Here is a 20,634-nt window from a genome sequence, read left to right as displayed (position 1 = left end):
TCTACCATTTTTCCAGAGATTCTACTTGTATGCCCAATAATGGCAGGATATGTTAACAGGGCGTCAGGTTCAGTAGAGTTTTGGAACATTATAAGAATCGTGAACAAAAAGTTCTATACATTTTCCCAATCTCCCAATCTCCCAACATGATTTTGTCATAGTTTCGGATATATGGTAGGAATTACTAATTTTAACAATAAAACATAGGAGCACAATTAGGTCATTCAGTCCAAGAAGTCGCTCCACTTCTGAATTTCAACGTGAGGCATTGAGCACCTGATACATATGTAATGAGTACATCTAAATGTTAAATATTCTTGGAAGGTTTCAAAGGAAGATTGTGATTTAAATTTAGACCTATTTTCTTTTGCTGGTGTTTCTGTTAAAATAAACACGAATACAAGGTGGCGAACACTCAAATCTATCTTCAGCTAAAAATGGTAAAAAGAGGAAAATAACCATTATGTCAGCTGCAACATGAAGTTTAAATCTGAATTGCATCTTACTGTATTGTTAGGGTGATAGTTGAGATGTAATCCACTATCACAAAGTGGAGAAGATGTACCACTGCTCTGGTCACTGGGAATACCTGTAGGCAAATGGAAAATAGTTTAATGTATGGTCAAGTCAATACATTACTACCTGTGGGCAGTAATATGCTTAACAGTGTTTATAGAAAGAAAAAATATTGAAACAATTTCCCAGCTGATTCAATTAAATAAATGGAGCAAGGTAAAGAGAAGTACTGGAGACATCTAATTACTCCTAAAAGGCTAATTAAAATTGAATCCAACAAGCAATCTAGAAAGTTCAAGTTCAAACACTAGCAACTGAATTATTTTTACTCACTAAATTAAATAAATGTGTTAAAGAACCCTAATACAATGGTATTCATGAAGCTAACTTTTGGTCATTAAAAAAAACTATCATTAATGTACATCAGGAAAGGAAGTTACCCATTATTTTAAAGCAAAGTATTTCCTGTGAAATGGTCTACCTTGCCATCAGGCTGTAAAGAGAACAATCTAATCAGCACTGATCTAAGGACAGGATTTACACGTGGCAAAGACAGACCTGGCCCTGCCAATTCAGAAGAATCTTCCTCACAGATATATGTTAATTTGTGCCAATATTGGGAGATTTGTCACACAGGCTAGTCAACCTTATCTAGTTGTGGAAACAATGTTAGTTACTTCTCTTTCATAATCATTGGTATTACTTAAATAGTCAACATATTAGGATAACAACACACGAAATAAAATTATTTAATACAAGTTGCCAAAAAATATAGACCATAAGACATAGGAGCAGAATTAGGCCATCTGGCCCATCGAGTCTGCTCCACCATTCAATCATAGCTGATCCTTTTTTTTAATCTCCTCCTCAACCTCAGTTCCCAGCCTTCTCCCCGTAACCCTTGATGCCATGAAATATGAAACAGTTCCAGGTAGATAAGCCTAGAAATTCATTTAACTCTGTTTATTGTATAGTTTTTCCAAAACAGTCAGTCTAGCTTGATAATAAATAACACTGGGAATCCATTGAGAACATTACATGTTCATGTTTTTGAAGCACATGGAACAACAATCTATCAAAAAAAAACAATAGAAACACTAATGACATCAGCTAATAATTAATTGGCAAACAGTTCTTTTCCATGAGGTAATCAAATCTACCAGGAGAATTAGGCATAAAAGTTCAACTGTGCAAAGCCCAAAAACAGTGCTACAATAACAAATTTTACATTGCATGTTTGAATAGGAGATATTAGGAAATCTTATTTACTTCAAGAAGTGCATCTGCCCCGTGTTAGTTTTGGCATCCTGTGTGTCCAAATGATGTTAAGAGCGTGTTAAGACCACATTCTGTTTTTTGGCAAGAATTTTAACAACATTGGCACAAAAGATTTCTACAAAGCTGACAGCTCCAAACCAGCATTATTAAAGAGTCAGACACACGTCACGTCTCATGGTTAGCATTCTACACAGCTCTCTGCATAATAAAGCTCTGATCCCATTCATTGTTCTCGCAGGTGGCTTCAGCAACTTCTCCACAAAAAATCAGTAGCCAGGTTCTTGATGTCACCTTATTGCTTTTGTCCTGACTCTAAATGGATTTCTCATCTAATGAAAATGGAACAATTTATTTTTCGAATTTCTACCTATCAACTTTTCAGGATAAACTTGCTGAAATTTGCTGTGATAACTGGGATCCCAGATTGGCTCAATCTAGTTGAGCTATTTGAGGTTACCTGCGATCATTGCATTAACATCAATGAATATGCGAGATCAGTGACTGGCTAGATAGAGAAGGGCATTGAGGACATCACTGTTTTTAAATACATCTATGTAAGGGCATGACTGGGTATGACTCTAAACTGCAACCAGTATGAGGCTCTGATTGGGGATTTTCAGAGCTTTGGGGAAAGTAGAGCTACCCCTTAGTCATTCATGTCTCCCAGGGACGCTCTGACCCGGAATGGTAGCACCTGCAAGGGTTCCTGCTCAGGATACGAGCGAAGGCCAACGGCAGATCCGGCAGGTTCAGTAACTGAACTTATGACGGAGAAGGTGGGTGATCTAGGACCTCAAACATCAATGGCTATAGTATAGGCGGATGAACATTTGGGAAGAGAAATGGCGATTTCTGTAGTTTGCCCAATGGTAGGCAATAGCAAACCACCATTGTTAGACACTAGGTTTCCTAGAAGCTATTTGCTAAGAAAACCATGGTCAAACTCACAAAATGTATCGCACAACAACAGCGTCAAGAGGATCTTCAAGACAATTCTGAAGATGCTTCGCTCAGTAGGGTTGATTCTGGTAAGCAGGGGATCTCCGACCGTCAACAAGCTACTGCTCATAAAATTCAAGTAACACAAAAGAAAATTATTGCCACTTGGAATGTAAGAACCCTATATCAAGCAGGAAGATTGAACAAAGTGATAAATGAAATGGAAAGACTAAAGATTAACATCATGGGAATTAGCGAAGTTTATTGGATAGGTGCTGGAACATGTCAGAATAGAAATAAAACACTAATTTATTCTTGTGGAACATCCCATACTAATGGAGTAGGAAATCTTATGGATCAAAACATGGCATAAAGTGTTTTAGAACATAAGGAAGAGTGCTCCTTGTTAGATTCAGAGGACAACCATTTGATTTAGCAATTATGCAGGTATATGCACTAACAACAGATGAAACAAATGAGGATATAGATAAATTCTATGAAGAGCTTGAACAAGCAAAGAATGGATGCAAATCTCAAGATATTGTTATTGTCATAGGAGATCTAAATGCTAAAGTAGGACAAGGTGCTGATGGAAATATCATAGGAAAATTTCGACTGGGGAAAGAAATGAAAGAGGTGAGAAATGGGTAGAAAGGTGCAAGATGAATAATCAGGTCATTATGAACACCTACTTTAAAAACCATCCAAGACGCTTGTGGACCTGGAAAAGTCCAGGTGATAACACTAGAAATCAAATTAACTTTATTACTATAAACCAAAGATTTAGAAACTCAGTGACTCAATGCAAAACATATCCAGGTGCAGACTGTAATAGTGACCATAACCCAGTAGCATGTTATGTAAAAGTAAAACTTTAAAAACTAAAGAAGCAAAAACCTGAACAATCCCTTGACTACTTGCAATTAATTAAAGAAGAAAACTTAAGAGAAAAATTTACAATTGAATTAAGGAATAGATTTCAAAGTCTACAAATAGAATCCGTTGAAGATGATAGCAATCATGTAGAAATGAAATTTAACTCTCTAAAGGATGCCTTGGTAGAATCAGCAAAGTCAGTGATTCCTAAAAAAGAAAAAAGCACAAACAATAAATGGATGACAAATGAAATCAAAAATCTAATGGAAGGAAGGAGACGGAAGAAAGCAAATCCTATAGAATATAAACCCTTAGATTAAAAAGTTAAAAGCTTGTGTCAAAAAGCCAAAGAAGAATGGTTAAACCAGGAACGTGAGCAAATAGAAAGAATCCCTATTACTGATCCAAAAACATTACATCAACAAATGATGAATATCATTGGTAAAAAGCTCCTCTGTTCTTCAGGTGGATGTTTGAAAGCAACGGATGGTACCATCATCATGGAAAAAGATGAGATTATGAACAGGTGGACTGAGTATATTCAGGAATCGTTTGAAGATGATTGAGGCAAAAAACAAGAAATTAAGGAAAACATTGAAGGTCCAAGTATTTTAAAATCTGAAGTTCATAATGGAATAAATAAGACAAAGAAAGGAAAGGTAGCAGGTCCTGATAAATTAGTAATAGAACAAATTATTGCCCTTGGAGATTATGGAATTTAAAAACTTACTGATTTAATCAATGACATTGATGAGACTGGAATAATACCAGAAGAGATGAAAAAATCATTGCTTATCACTCTTCCTAAGAAACCTGGAGCAATAGAATGTGAATTACATAGGACCATAAGTTTAATGAGTCATATCACCAAGATATTTCTAAGAATTTTGATAACAAGAGCTAAAAGTAAGAAACAAGCTGAAATAGGTAAAGAACAATGTGGTTTTGTGAAAGACAAAGGTACAAGAAATGCAATATTGATGTTAAGGATACTATCGGAATGAGCTATTCAAGTGCAAAAAAATTTGTTTGTTTTATCGACTGCCCAAAAGCATTTGATAAAGTGAAGCACAATAAGTTATTTGAAATATTACAGAAAACTCTAGATCTAGATTAGGAAGACCTCTGCCTAATCAGAAATCTCTACTGGGAACAAACTGCTACTGTAAGAATAGATGGAGAAGTGAGTCAGTTTAGGAAAATCAAGAGAGGCATTAGACAAGGGTGTGTTTTCTCCCCTGATTTATTTAATGTGTACAGTGAAACAATATTACAAAAAATAAAAGACACCTTGGGAATCAAAGTTGGCAGTGAAAACATCAATAATTTCAGATATGCAGATGACACTGTGTTAATTGCAAGTGCGGAGGAAGAACTACAAAACTTAATTGATATAGTTGTTGAAGAAAGTGCAAAAATGGGTCTATCTATCAAATGCAAAAAGACAGAATGTATGGTGATATCCAAAAAGAAGGAGAATCCTATCTGCAGGCTGAGAATAAATGGGGAAAACATAAAACAAGTACAGAACTTTTGCTATTTAGCAAGCTGGGTGACATCGGATGGCAGGTGCGACATGGACATCAAAAGAAGAATACGGATGGCAAAAGACGCTTTTACGAGAATGAAGAGAATACTGACTAATACTAAACTAGGAATGACAACCTGCCTCAGAGTACTGAAATGTTACGTTTATCCAGTTATGTTATATGGCTTAGAATGTTGGACAGTATCTAGTAACATGAGGAAACAAATTGAAGCAGCAGAGATGTGGTTTTTGAGGAGGATGCAAAGATTATCATGGTCAAAACGAATATCTAACAAGGATGTCATGAACAGAGCAAACACAAAAAGAGAAATAATGTATGAGATCATGAAAAGGCAACATAACTTCATTGGACATGTGATTAGGAAAAAGGAGTTAGAATGCCCGGTAATTATAGGAAAGATTGAAGGGAAGAAAGCAAGAGGAAGACAAAGACAAATGATGATGGAGACAGCAGCCAGAGAACTGGAAATGAATACCAATGAATTGATCCACTTGATCCGAAACAGAAGTGTGTGGGCCATGGCAGTCAAAGCTCAAACTGGGGATGGCACCTGATGATGATGATGATATGATGCCAAATCAGAAGCCATAACCTACAGCGCAAGCCTGGGCACAGCTAAGAGATGGGGATGACACCTTCAGTTCAGGTGATAAGGTAGCTCTCAGGTCAGCGGGAGCTGCACTTTCCCATGCCATCAGGAAGACAAAGCAGGATCATTCACAGAGAAAATACAGCCATTTCTGTGACTCCAGAGACACAAGGTGCATGGGATAGGGCATTCATAACATAACAAAATAAAAGTTTGCCCTGGAATCAACGAAAGTGACGCTTCTCTTCCTGATAGGATAAACGTTTTTTATTCTGTGTTTGATGCACACAACGTGTGCTGGCGGGGAACAGTGGCTGACCTTATCAACAAAAATGACGAGACTATGTACAGAGAGGAAGTAGAGTGGCTGGTAGAATGGTGCGAGCACAACAATTTGAGTCTCAACGTGGACAAGACCAATGGGATGATTGTGGACTTTAAGAAGGTGCAGGCACATGAACGGCTCCACCACAGAGAGAGTGAAGAGCACCGAGTTTTTAGGGGTTCACATAATGGATGAGCTCACCTGATCCCTTGCCACTACGTCTTTGGTCAAGAAAGCACAGCAGCATTTCAGATTGAGGTGATTGGGCTCCTCACTCTATTTCAAAGCAATTTTTACAGGAGCAACATCTTGACCAGCTGGATCACAATTTGGAAAGGGAATTGCAAGGCATCTGACAGCAAGTGTCTACAAAGCATTGTAAAGATTACTGAGAGGATCATTGGTTTTCTCTTCCGCTCATCAGAGATGTTTATCCAGAGTGTAGTGTACACAGGGCCTTTAGCATTGTCAGTGATCCCTCCCATCTGTCTAACCATCTCTTTGACTCCCAACCATCAGGCAGGAGGTTGAATAACGTTAAACCAAGAACTGTTAGGTTGGGAAACAGCTCCTTCCTCCAAAGCTGTAAGACTACTGAAGGTACTGCCACCACCCAGGTCTCATCATGTATGAAGTGCTGGTAGTGTTATACGGTTTACTTTTTAACTTGTGTCATAAATGCACCTAATTGTTTGTTAATTTATTTGTGGCAATATTACTTTATGTGTTATATGTGTATGTACTGTGTATTGTGTTGCGCACCTTTGCCCAGAGGAATGTTGTTTCATTTGGCAGTACGCATGCATACCGTTAAATAGAACTCCTTTTATTCGCGTGAAGTTTGTGACACTGAAAACCACAAGTACTATCTTTTCAAATTTTAGAGCTTTTCAAGCTCAAAAAATTTACAGCTTTGGAAGAAGTTTCAAAATCATGAAATTAAAGTCAGCATTTGATCAAAAGCAGCATTGTTGAGCAAGGTCAAGCTTTTAAGATTACTTGAATGATGGAAAATCAATGCAGATAACTTTCTAGACAATTTAATCTAATCTGTCTTTTTCATTGACTACATGCATTTTTACTCCTTAACTCGGCTTAATTCAAGCTTGGAATTACAGTACTTGTCTCTTAATACAATATGTGCATGACTTTTTCAAAAGGCCAGTTCTTATTAAATCAAACTAATCTTGCCCTATGTTCAAGTTTGGAACAGCTTTTTTGTTATCACATACTAATTAACTCAAGTGACCTGCTACACAAACTGAATGTCCAAACACTTAGAAGATCTGTGCAGGGAAATGATTGAGAAATAATATGTGAGAAGGAAAGAGTGCTTATCCAATATCATTCATTTCCTAAAAATAGATTAATCATACTTACATGTGCAGTCTTCATACAGTGGGAGTTTCAGGAAGGCAGGTGCTCTTTTAAGAAATGATACTGTAAGAGTTACTTCCTCTCCAGCATTGCGCAGAACTTGAACCTATGAGAAATTATGAGAAATAGATGCAAACACAATTGGCTCAGTTTAAGTTCGGCTATTTTTGTTTAAAGGGTCTGTAATCTTATTAACATAAACATTCAAATTGTATGAAATCCCAGTTTAAAAAAAAACAAAGCACCAAATCTAAAACGTCAGACTTTTCCCTCAGCAATCCTGACATGCTCATGAATAATTATGACAATTCTATTGCCTCTAATGAAGAACTGGAAAGAGAAAAGAAGGATTTATGAGACACTAATATATGCAGAGGGCTCAGTGCAAAAAAAGAAGACCAGGGAGAGATATCATTGATCATAAAGAGTGAAACATGCTAATATACATTTACCTAGAAATGTGCGTCTTTCAGAAAGTCAACAGAAACCAAAGCCAATCTAAGATGAATGATTTCTGCTTTATGATTTCGCTTGATTTCGCTTGCTGGTCTATGCTAAGTTAAGCGACAGACCACTGTTGGCATCAATGAGCAAACTGTATCTCTCAAAAGCACATGCTAATGAGCAATGAAGAAAGATTTAAATATCTGTTGAAATACTGACTGGAGATTACAGATAAAATTTAACACCTGCCTTTGGATGAGGGCTTCTGGACATTTCACTTAAATGTGAGATACGTGATTATTTTTATCTACAGCCTGAATAACAAAAAGAGAGATAAAGTGTTCATTTCACTCTTTAATGGGGTTTTAAGAATTTTCTTACTGCTATTGCCGAAAAGTTCAAAATGTAGGGTTTGCAAGCTAAATACTGATAATGTATAAATTGTAACTAAAAGGGCAATTTACTACCCAAAAAGGCGTGAGTGGGGTTGGTGGTGGGGAGCCAGGGGTCTGCGGTTAGTTATCTTTATGTAGTTGTGTGAAATGGGAGTATTTGAACAGGCTACCCCTTGTGTTCCACCCCAAATCACTTTTTCCTCAACTAATGTTAAGAAGGTACAGTAATACCCGTTTTGTATCGTCACCAAACTTCAAAGTAAACACCATTGACTTCTAGCTATTGAAAAGTATTTTACTATTCAATGCATGCATACATGCAATTTGTGAATTCTATGTTTATTTCATCCAAGTATTCAAAAGTTGTTTCATTTAACAACAATGTATTATGAAATTCAATAGAAAAAAATTACATTAACTCACAAAAGGAAAGCAATAATCTAATACAGGTTGAGCTATCTTCTAAAACTCTCTTAATACTGATAGTATCTGCCATACTTGAATTTAGAACAGTATAGTAGAGAATGCTCGGAATTACTTTAGGTTTGATGGATTCCTTCTGCCATAACAAGCGTCAGCTAATTCGCCATAAATCATGGATTTAAATCAGAAATCTTTCCAGTCTCTATGAATTCATATATGTGATTTAATGTCAGCCTGCCAGTTTCTTGCAAGTTTGGGCTGCAATACACTTCTTTATGTCCTTAGATGATCTTTATTTTCGTGTAGGGTGACCCCTGTGTTGTTCACTGTGCCACTCATCATTCATCAGCTACAAGTGAGGTCATGTGACAGGCTTCCATGTATCATGTATTCATTTCACAGGTGAAGGATCCAGAAATCTTTGGTAAGATGCATTGGCCTTATCCTTTTCCTGAGTGGGCAATGGTCTCATATTGACACGAACATTGCATAAAAGGGCACAATTCAAAAAGGTTATTGGGATTTCCATGTTAATCATTGGGGAGAAAGTGAGGGCTTAAATAATGTAAAATACATATGCAAAATTTTATACAAAATTTCACAGCCTTTATTTAACTGCTTCATCAAAATACCTCTTATCTTGTTGACTAATACTTTGGGCTAACAATTAAGTGGAAAATGTTAAACAAATTCACTTCATTCCCTCACCCATTTCCCCACTTTAGTGCTGAGAGTCAGAGTGTCCGGAAATGGCCAGGGTATCACTCACACACACTTACATTCAGACAATGTTTCACTCAGCCAGAGGCCTCTTGCCGTTCAGACTTCAAGTTGTGACAAACAAATCAGGACATGGTTAGATTGCTGAATGGTGGTTACTTATTGCCGACTGCACAAGAGACCAGTTATACCAGTGACCATGCAGTCAGTAGGTGGCTTGCTCATGAATGATCATACATTCTGCTAACCAGCTGCCTTCCAACGACAAACATCGGTAAATCACAGCAATTGGTCCAGTTACTGCCAGGCAGCAGAACCGAAAGGCAATAACTCACAGAGAGAGGAGACAGAGAAAATGCAACATTTTCTTTCATTCATGAGACTGCAGCAGAACTTGTTCCAAATGGTAATGATTATCAAGTCTCACCAACATCTATTACTCCAAAATGAAAATATCCTACGAAGGCACATTCTGATTTTAAGTGGGTGTGTAGATTTTTATTTGTTACTTCAATAAATCGGCTGAACTTGTTCTTATCTTAACAGTCTACTTGAGTCCAGAAGTGATCAGTTGTTAAGGGAGGTTAAATCTAAGGTGGCTCAAAGTTCAAAGTTCGAAGTACATTTATAGACAATACATCTTACAGGTGGACACAAAACAAAGAAGCACAATAGAACCCATGTAAAATCCTACACTGCGAAAACCGTGAAACATTCAATGCGCGAAAAAAGAACAAACAGTGCAAACGGTAAAAAAGTAAACAAATAATACTCAGAACATGAACTACAGAGTCCCCAAAAGCGAGTCCACAGCCCGTTCAGTACAAAGGCGGGCGCCAATGGCTGCAGGCCACAGCTGCAGAGTCAGTTCAGCACTGAAGGGAGTAAAGCCTCATGGAGCAGTGAGATGAACACTGGTTCATTCTTTGCCCTGGGCCTCAGCATCCTAGTCTTTTTAATCTGGTTTGGTGCTTAAATCGGCTACGCATCGATTTGTTTATCACTCTCAGGCCCAGGTATAGAAGAAAGATTGGGGTGCATATGGTATGTTGATTTGTGTGATTACTTGTCTTGTCTTGCTATATTTCTGGTTTACTATTAATTAAGCAACAGATAAAGTCTGAGGAGAAAAAGATGGCTGCACTCAGATGAAGAGCTGAATACTTACTCTCCCTCCCTGTACTTTTATACTGAGGGTCCTTACAAATGATGTCAACACTCTATTTATTTATTTATTGCTTCTGAAAACTACATTATAATTTTAAGGTAAATAAGAAAATCTGACATACTAAATATGAAAACAATTGAGACTTGACATTGTATGTAAGGCATTTGTGTAGTACCTTAAGAGAAATATTAAAACTTTTATTTTATCTTTTTTTGAAACTCTGTAGACTTTAAAGAACAAAATCATGATTAACTGGAAAGGAGATTTTTTTCTTCTGGGGTTCTGTCATTGTCTGCTGGGGTTGAGATAAAAGTAGACCTTAACAAGTAGAAACACAAGCAGAGAGCACAGAAGATAGTTTGTCTGTTGGAGCTGTGCTGTGAATCATATTCCAAAGGAGTCATTCTAACATCTCAGAGTTACACAGTCAAAGTGGGTCTTTAACTCCTATTCAAAATAAACGTGAAGAAAAAGAATGGTTTAAGAGTCACCACAGCAACATAAAAAGGGCCGAGTTGGCTAGTTTCCGTGCTGTAATTGTTATATGGTTAATTGTTATAAATAAACAGCGTAGTTAACAATGCGACTCAGTATCAGAAGAGTAGGATCTGCTTACACAAAGGTTCAAAGGATCAGAGGTTCATTTTATTATCAAAATCTGTAAGCAGAATACAACCCTGCAATTTGTCTTCGCCAGAGAGCCATAAAATACAAAAAAACCATGGTGTTGTTGAAAAAAAAGACATCAAACCCCCTCCCGCATGAAAGAGAAAAAGAAACAAAACTCGCAAACTCCAAACACCACAAATTCCCCCTTGCACAAAAACTGAAAAATCACCCACCCAGATACAGCAGCTGAAACATCAAACCCCTAACCCCCCCCAAACTCCCCCTCACACAAAAACTGACAGATCGCCCACCCAGACACAGCAGCTGAAACATCAAACCCCTAACCACCCCCCCAAATTCCCCCCTGCACAAAAACTGACAGATCGCCCCTCCCAAACATGGCAGCTGAAACATAAAACCCCTAACCCCCCCCCCAAATTCCTCCTTGCACAAAAACTGACAGATCGCCTCCCCCCCCAAAAATGGCAGCTGAAACATCAAACCCCTAACCCCCCCCAAATTCCCCCTCACACAAAAACTGACAGATCGCCCCCACTAAACATGGCAGCTAAAACATCAAACCCCTAACCCCCCCAAACTCCTGCTCACACAAAAACTGACAGATCGCCCACCCAGACACAGCAGCTAAAACACCTAACCCAAAACACCCCGCCTCTCCTTCACCTAAAAAAAGCGACAATAACATCAAACACCCAATGCCCCCCCACCCAAAAGAAATACATACTGCCCACCTGCCAACCAGCAACAAGAAAGAAAACGCAGAAAAACTGAAGGAGACCGATATAAACTACAGTCCACACCGATAGTCTCAATGTCTTGGAATTTCAAAAACATTTCCATCACCATCAAGGTGAGCAACAGTTCAAACTCAGTCCTTCCATGGGGCCTTCATCCAGTCCAACACAGCCTCCTTTAGAGATGACCTCTGGCTCTCCATGGACTTCCGACCTTTGGCCAGATGCAGCCTCCTGTGGGCAGTGACCTCTGGCCCAAGGCGGCCTCTTGACCCCTGGCCTGACCTATGAGGAGAGACTGCTGAGCCAGCCTCTTTGCATTTGCCTCGATGTTTCAATCTTCCTCGAATCTTCCTTTGGCAAGAAATGGAGTCCATCATGGCCCCGCTGATCTCCTGTTCAGGACAACTCATGCTCGTGGTCCTGAACTGAAATTTTCTTGGGGACAGCAGAGCACTAGATCACTCGATTGAATGCCAAACTCTAAATCACAGACTTCAGCAGTTTCTGAAACACACTCCTCAGAAATAAGTTTATTACAAATAACTCAATTAATAAACTTTGACATTTACACAGGGCTAGCAGCTTATTGGCTGTTTGGGACAGTACTGTAGCCTAATGGTTAGCACAATGCTTTACAGTACCAGTGACTTGGGTTTTGATTCCCACTGCTGTCTGTAAGGGGTTTGTACATTCTTCCCGAGGCCATGTGAGTTTCCTCCTACAGTCCAAAGGTGAACCAGTTGGTAGGTTAATTGGTCATTGTAAATTGTCCTGTAATTAAGCTGGGGTTAAATCAGAGGTTGTTGGGCAGCACGACTCGAAGGGGTGGAAGGGCCTTATTCTGTGCTGTATCTCAATAAGTAACTAGATTAAAATAGCATTACTGAAATATGTTCAGATAGGTTACTAATTGCTACTAGTGAAATCATTGGAAATATTTTCAGTTCCAGTGCCCCTGGCAAGTTATGTACCCCTTCGCCCTGTATTTTTCAGCTTAAGTAATTGGAAAGGTGCAACAATTACTCCACATGCACCCAAACTGTCACAAGTTGCATTAACGTCGATGAAGCTCCAACGCTATCAGTTCCCAAGGGTGGATTAGTTCATTTGGAATTTTTCCTATCATGCATTTGAAATATTTCAGAGAGTAGGTTATCAGTTATAGTACCAGCAGTTCTTCTTCATTTCTTGAAAACAAGTTCAGCTTTAGGATCCAAAACAGTTAAATATAACATAGAAATTATTAACCAGAAACTCAGCTGAACAAGGCACTTACATACTGTGGTTACAGGAACAGGTCAAGGATAGATAGATTCTAAATAACTCACAGTCCTTCCACTCTCAACAAGGTACAAGGTAGAAGCCCGATGGAATATTCTCAACTTGCCTGGATTAGTGCAACTCAAAGCTAAACACCATCCAGATCAGAACAACTTACTTGACTGTTACCCTAAATATGTACTTCCTTCACCACTGACACAGTATGCACTATTTCTTGCCTAGGCCACTCTGATAGGACATCCCAAATGAGTGAAGTCTTACACCAAGAAGAACAGCAGCACATGAGTAAACCATGACTAAAGGTTCCTTTCCAAGTCACATGCAGTCCTGATTTAGAAATATCATTGGTAATGCATTGTCACTGGATGTCCACCACTGGGTTATCTTCTTTGAATAAGAGGAACAAAGGAACCTCCAGAGAAACAAAATCTCCTTATAGATAGTTAATTAAAGATCTGCAGGTTCGATCCACTTTAGACCATAAGACATAGGAGCAGAATTAGGCCATTCAGCCCATTATGTCTGCTCCACCATTCCATCATGGCTGATCCCAGATCCCACTCAATCACAAATACCTGCCTTCTTCCGATATCCTTTGATGCCCTGACCGATCAGGAAACTATCAACTTCCACCTTAAATATACCCATGGACTTAGCCTGCACCGCAGTCTGTGGCACAGCATTCCACAGATTCACTACTTTCTGACCAAAAAAAATTCCTTCTTACCTCTGTTCTAAAAGGTCACCCTCAATTTTGCCCTCTAGTCTGGCTACCCCTACCATAGGAAACATCCTCTCCACATCCATCCTATCTAATCCTTTCAACATTCAGTAGATTTTAATGAGATCCTCCCACAATCTTCCAAATTCCAGTGAGTACAGGCCTAAAGCTTTCAAACGCTCCTCACATGTTAACCGCTTCATTCCTGGAATCTTTGTGAGAGATGAAAGATTCCTACCTGAACGATTTGTACGATTAAAAATAAGAAATATTCCAGATGTTGGACATCTGAAATAAAAACAGTAAAACCTCAGGACTAATGAATGACCTTCAACTTGAAACATTATGTCTGGTTCTCTTTCCACCGATGTTTTTGCTCTCCCTTAGCTGCCCTCCTCCAAAACATATCCTTTTGTTAACTAAAGCAGAATTGGGGAGACAGAGTCATAGAGAAGTGCAGCACAGAACTGAGTTCCTCAGCCCTCCTCATCTACGCTTACATTTTTGTCCACATACACTAATCTCTTTTGCTTACACTTGGCCTATATCCTCTTGTCCTCAACCAATTTAAGTGCCATTCTAACTGTCTCTTAAATGTTATGATGATGTCTGACTCCACCACCACCTCTGGAATGTGTTCCCAGATATTATCAATCATTCCCTTTCCAAAAACAAGTTTTCCCTCAATTCTCCCTAAGATTCCTTCTGCTCACCCTAAATCTCTGCCCTCTTTTTATTTTTTAACCAGAGCTCCTTTATCCCACCTTCCAATGAGATGTTGTCAACAATCTCCGTGCTGTTTGTCTCTATGACTCTTCTGAATAGTGTATGACATCTGTCTGAGAGCCAAGGTTATTCCCACAACACAGATATTGGCCACAGTAATGTATTGGTTATGTGATCAGACCAGTAAATCAAAGGCTTGGAGTGATGATCCAAAGGCATGAGTTCAAATAACATCACAGTTCCAAGGGAATTACATTTACTTAATTAAACTGTAGGGAGTAATATCATTCTGCCCTCTCCAATCCCTGCCAGGACACCTGGCCAACGTTCACACAATCGCACCAGGCGCCATAACCTGGCTCTAAATTTGGAGATCAAACATAACCAATAAAGATATCAAACTAAAACTAAAAATAAACTTAAATCTTTTCCCTCCGTTCTTGAGTTCAGAATCCCAATTCAAATTATTGGACTCTCCAATTCTATGCCAGATCTGACTGGCATTGGATCAGAGAGATAGGTTCACAGGGGATTCTCAACATGTCTGGGTTCTGCTACAGGACAACAAGTAGTCCTGTAGTGGTGTAGAGAAGCAGATGGACTGGCATCTGTCACTCAGCTCACCTCAGAATTTAGAGAAACTATGCTCATGTCGTGGACTTACTGACCTGGGAGCAGCTGAGCACCACCAGTGCTCTTCGGAAACTTTGGAGAATCGGAGCTGGAGCTGGATGAATTCCGGATCATTCATCAGGCTGAGGGGCTGATCAACAGTGCATACTGGAGATATTTACACCCAAGGTGCAGTCCACAGATAACAGGGTGGCCATTAATAGAGGGAAAGGAGATAGGCAGCCAGTGCAGAGTACCACTGTGGCCATCCCCCTCAACAACAGGTATAACACTTTGGATACTGTTGGGTGGGATGACCCAGCAGAGGAAAGCCACAGAAGTCAGGTCTCTGGCTAGGAGCCTCGGTGGGGGGTGGGGGGAGAGGATGGGTGCAGTAGTGATAGGAGATTTCATAGTTGGGGAAACGGACAGGAGGTTTGATGGAAGTGATACAGACACCCAGGTGCTAGTTTCAGGAATGTCTCAGATTGAGTACACAGCATTCTAAAGAGGAAACGTGGACAGCTGGAAGTCATGGTACCTATTATAAGAAAGGGGAGGAGGTCTTGCAAAAAGAATATAGGGAATTAGGTAGAAAGTTGAAAAGCAGAATCTCCAGGGTAGTAATCCCTAGACTGTTGCCTCTATCATGCTCCAGTGAGGCTAAGGATAGGATGATTTGGAAGATGAATGCATGGCTGAGGAATTGGTGCAGGGGGCAGGGTTTCAGATTTCTTGATCATTGGGATCTCTTCTGGAGAAGGTATTACCTGTATGAAAAGGACAGGTTACACCTGAACCCAAACGGGGACCAATATCCTTGTAGACAGGTTTGCTCAAGCTGTTGGGGTGGATTAAACTAATTGGCAAGGGAATGGGAATGGGAGTATTAGGGAATGAAGATTGGGTAGTTGGTATACAACTAGATGCAGTGTGCAGTGAGGTTGTCAGGAAGGGCAGGAAGATAGTTAGTGGGATGAACTTAACTGTAACATGGGAGCAAAATCGAAAATGCTACTGAATACATGACTTGATGCATTATATTTGAGTGCATATAATAAACAGAATAAGGTAGATGATCTTGTATCTCAATTAGAGATTGGCAGGTATGATGTTGTGGGCATCACTGAGTCATAGTTGGGAGCTGAACATCCAATGATATACATTGTATTGAAAGGACAAGCAGGAAGGCAGAGGGGATGGGGTAGCTCTCTTAATTAAAAAAAAAGGAATCAAATCCTAAGAAAGATTGGAAGATGTAGAATCATTGTGGGTAGTGTTTAACTGCAAAGATAAAAAAGACCTTGATGGGAGTTATATACAGGTCTCCAAACAGTAGCCAGTACATGGGGTACAAATTACAAAGGAAGAAGCATTCAAAAAAAGCAATGTTACGATAGTCATGAGGGATTTCAATATGGAGGTAGATGGGAAAATAAGGTTGTTTCTGGATCCCAATAGAAGGAACTTGTAGAATTCCAATGAAATGGCTTTTTAGAGCAGCTTGTGGTTAAGTCCACTAGGGGAAAGGCAATTCTGTATTGGATGTTATGCCACGGTAGAGTAGCGGTTAGAGCAGAGTTATTATCTCGGGACATTAGAGTTCAGAGTGCAATTCTAGCATCCTCTGTAAGGTGTTTGTACGCTGAGCACTGGACTGGAAATCCCTACAAAGGACTGTTAGAATGACTGAGAGGATCATAGGGGTCTCCTTACCATCCATCAGGGACATTTACCAGGAGCGCTGCATACGCAGGTCCCTTAGTATTATCAAGGATCCCACCCATCCATCCAGCATCCTCTTTGACTTTCTACCATCAGGCAGGAGATTCCAATGCACAAAAACAAGGTTGGTCAGGATGGAAAACAATTTCTTCCCTCAGGACATTAGGCTTCTTAACTCCCTGCCACATTGCATTCAAAGTATCACTGGTTAATCTGTTCTGTACCTGACAATATTTAATTTATGCACTTTGTTTATTTATTGCATAATTCATCCGTAGATTTTAATCTTTATTCTAAGTTAGTGTGTGTTATACGTACCACTGTGTTTTACACTCTGGTTCAGAGAAACATCGTCTCATTTGACGATGACTTGACTTGCCTTAAGAGGCAGTGATCATAATATGATAGAATTCACCCTGAAGTTTGAGAGGGAGAAGCAAAAGTCAAATATATCAGTATTATAGTGGGGTAACGGGAATTACAGAGGCATGAGAGAGGAGCGAGTCTTAAGTTGATTGGATGCAGACATTAGCAGGCATGACAGCAGAACAGCAATGGCTGTAGTTTCATGAGAAACTACTTGCCTGTACTTGCTGGAGTTTAGAAGGATGAGTGGGGGTGGGGTGGGATCTCATTGAAACCTATTAAATATTAAAAGGCCTACATGGAATGGATGTTTTCTGTAGTGGGTGAGTCTAGGACCAGAGAGCACAGTTTCAGAATTGGGTGACATCAGCTTAGAACAGAGATGAGGAGGAATTTCTTTAACCAGAGAGTAGTGAATCTGTGGAAATTATCGCCACAGATGGCTTTGGAGGCCAAGTCATTAAGGTGGAGATTGATAGGTTTTTGATTTACTAGAATGTCAAAGGTTATGGATGTCGGTAGGAGAATGGGAAACAGAGGGATAATAAATCAGCCATGATGGAATGGCAGAGAAGTCTCAATGGGCTGAATGGCCTAATTCTGCTTCTGTCTTAAAACATTAGTTCAGTACAGCAAATTTCTGGTCATCATACTACAAGAAAGATATGATGATGCTCAAGAGCATATAATAAAGGTTAATGAGGACTTGGCCTGAGTTAGAGGGCTTGAATTAAAAGGGGAGATTAAGTAGGCTGTGTCCATTTTGACTGGAGGAAGGAAGCTAAGTGATGTGATAAATCTATCTAAGATTATGAGAGGCATGAATTGTGTAGATAGCCAAAGCCTTTTTCCCATGGTAAAGGGTGTCTAAAACAAGTGGGTATATCTTAAAGTGAGAGGAAGGAAGATTAAAGGGGATCTGAGGGGAAAATTAGGGGAGGAGAAGACGCAGTGCGCACGGTCGCTCTGAAATGATATCGTATTTGTTAAATAGGGGCCGTGCACAATCCTGTTTTGATGGAGACAGCCGTGAGAAGCACAGAGGAACATCTGGAGAAACTTCTGAAATGTCTGCTTCGCTGCCACTGCTACTGTGCGATCGAGAATCTCTGGAGGGGAAGGCCCCAAATCCTCAGCTTTGCCTATTGCCTGTTGCCGGGGCTGGGGTCGAAGCGCTCAGCAGAGATGGTGCTCGGTGTCGGAGGGCTGGTCGGAGGCTCAAAGTTTTCAGATGGAGTCGGCTGTGGTTGGGTGCTTCCAGGGTGTTGCATCGGCACGTTTGCGGTGCTGGAAGCTCATGGCAGGGAGAGTTTCACCCTTCTACTGTCTGCATGAGATGATGGGGCTTTCAAGAGACTTTGAGACTTTTTTTTACCGTGCCCATGGACTGTTCTTATCAAATTACAATATTGCTTTGCACAGTTGTAACTATATGTTATAATTAAGTAGCTTTGTCAGTTTTTTAGTCTTGGTTTGTCTTATGTTTCTATGATATCATTCTGGAGGAACATTGTGTCATTTCTTAATGCATGCATTACTAAATGACAATAAAAGACGACTGCGTGTCCTCATAATCTAATCTAATCTAAATTTTTTCAAACAAATGGTAGTTAATATAGATTCAATAGGTACACATATCAGGAATGTGCTTCAGAGGAGGTGATGAATGCAGGAATAGTAGATTTAAGATGAAAATGAATAGGTACTTGAATGCGTAGAGCCTAGACACAAGGGATATAGAATTAATGCAGGCAAGTGGGATTAGTATAGATGGGCATGATGGTTAGTGTAGTTGTAGTCTGCTGAAAAGACTGTTTATAGGCTGTAATATTCTATGACTCAATTCGAGTACATTCACCACAAGAATGAGCAATTCAGAATGTCAGTGTACTAAAGTATTTGGCTATCTCCTCGATCTACGCTTTTTATCATCTTATACATCTCTAAATCTCATTGAGAGTTTAGTAAAATGACATAGACTGAGTGGATAGCAGAGATATTTTCCCAGGGTAGAAATGGATAATACAAAGTGGCATAATTTTAAGGTAATGGAGGAAAGTATGGGGGAATGTCATAGCTAAGGGTTTTTTACAGAAAGAGTGGTAGGTACATGGAACATCCTTAAGGACATTTAAGAAACTCTTAGATAAGCACATGAATGACAGAAAATGGAAGGCTGTGAGAAGGGCCAGGTTAGATTGATCTCAAAATGGGTTAAAAGGCTGGCATGGCATCGTGGACCGAAAGGCCTATACTGTGCTGGAGAGTTCTATGTTCTATGACAAATAAAACAATCAGTAAGTCTTAGTCTGGTAATGATGCCCACGTTCCCAAAATTGTTTTAAAAAACTTAAAGTGATAAAACTGAAAGCAATGGAAAGCTTAGTTAATAATGTCTAGTGAACCATAGCCAGTTAGTTTAATGTTGAACCTGAATTCTATTTACACAAAAGTGTAGGAGAAGTAATCTTGGTATTAAAAATATGATAAAGATTAGTCATTGAAAGAGAAGGTCATGCTTTTTAAATCTTACTGAGTTCTTTAAAGAGGCAACCAAAAAGTAGACACATTAGTAAAATACATAATGCAATTGGATATTCTAAAGCTCTTCATTAATTTCTTTTGCAAGGCACTTGTGACCTGTGTCAGAGCCTGTGGGCGAAGCAACAGACAGCAGAAAGATAGCTACAGAGCAGAAAATGTAAAAGATGTTTTGCTTCCTGCACTGTAGCTAGTAAAATTTTCCATTTGGAACAAGGTGAGAAAGTTTATCTTGCAAAGATCAGTACCGTCAGTATAATTAAAATATACATAATGACTCGGACTAGTGGATCAGACTGACATATACTGAGAAAAAATATAAGCTGTTAATCAATTTGCAACCTAGATGTATAATTGAAAGTAAATTTCAATGGAGACACTTGTTTGTTCTGTAATTCTGGTAGGAAGAATGAAGAAAGATGTTAATTAGAACTAAATCTGAACGTGGTAGAGGGCCAGACAAACCTGGGCTATAATTCCATTAGTCTTTATTGCATAAAAACAGGTTAGTAAAACAAAGTAAAAACAAGGGTTCATTTCTGGCAGGATAAAATTAGAAAGGGAGGTTCTGTTAAACTTGCATCAAAATCTTGGTTTGAAGGAATGAAGGTATGGATTTATAAATATGTACTTAAAATACTTAACTGAAAATGAACTACTGTACAGTGCAATGGTCTTGGGCACATATATACCTA

At 39.2% G+C, this 20,634-nt stretch overlaps 1 protein-coding gene across 6 annotated transcripts in view; it reads right to left on the bottom strand.

Moving 5' to 3' along the window:
* Window positions 1-20,634, bottom strand: part of sntg1 (syntrophin, gamma 1) — a 513,110-nt gene that overhangs the window by 67,621 nt on the left and 424,855 nt on the right. For all 6 annotated transcript variants that reach the window (XM_063063447.1, XM_063063461.1, XM_063063468.1 and 3 more), the window contains exons 8-9: window positions 7,454-7,556; window positions 507-589 (exon numbers count right to left, since the gene is read on the bottom strand). In XM_063063447.1, the coding sequence (XP_062919517.1) occupies window positions 507-589; window positions 7,454-7,556 (186 nt within the window). The remainder of the gene's footprint in view (window positions 1-506; window positions 590-7,453; window positions 7,557-20,634) is intronic.

Source organism: Mobula hypostoma, chromosome 1 (genome assembly GCF_963921235.1).
Source record: "Mobula hypostoma chromosome 1, sMobHyp1.1, whole genome shotgun sequence".
Lineage (NCBI taxonomy): Eukaryota > Metazoa > Chordata > Chondrichthyes > Myliobatiformes > Myliobatidae > Mobula > Mobula hypostoma.
The sequence above is the reverse complement of the archived record's forward strand: the minus strand, read 5'-3'. Positions and strand labels throughout refer to the sequence as shown.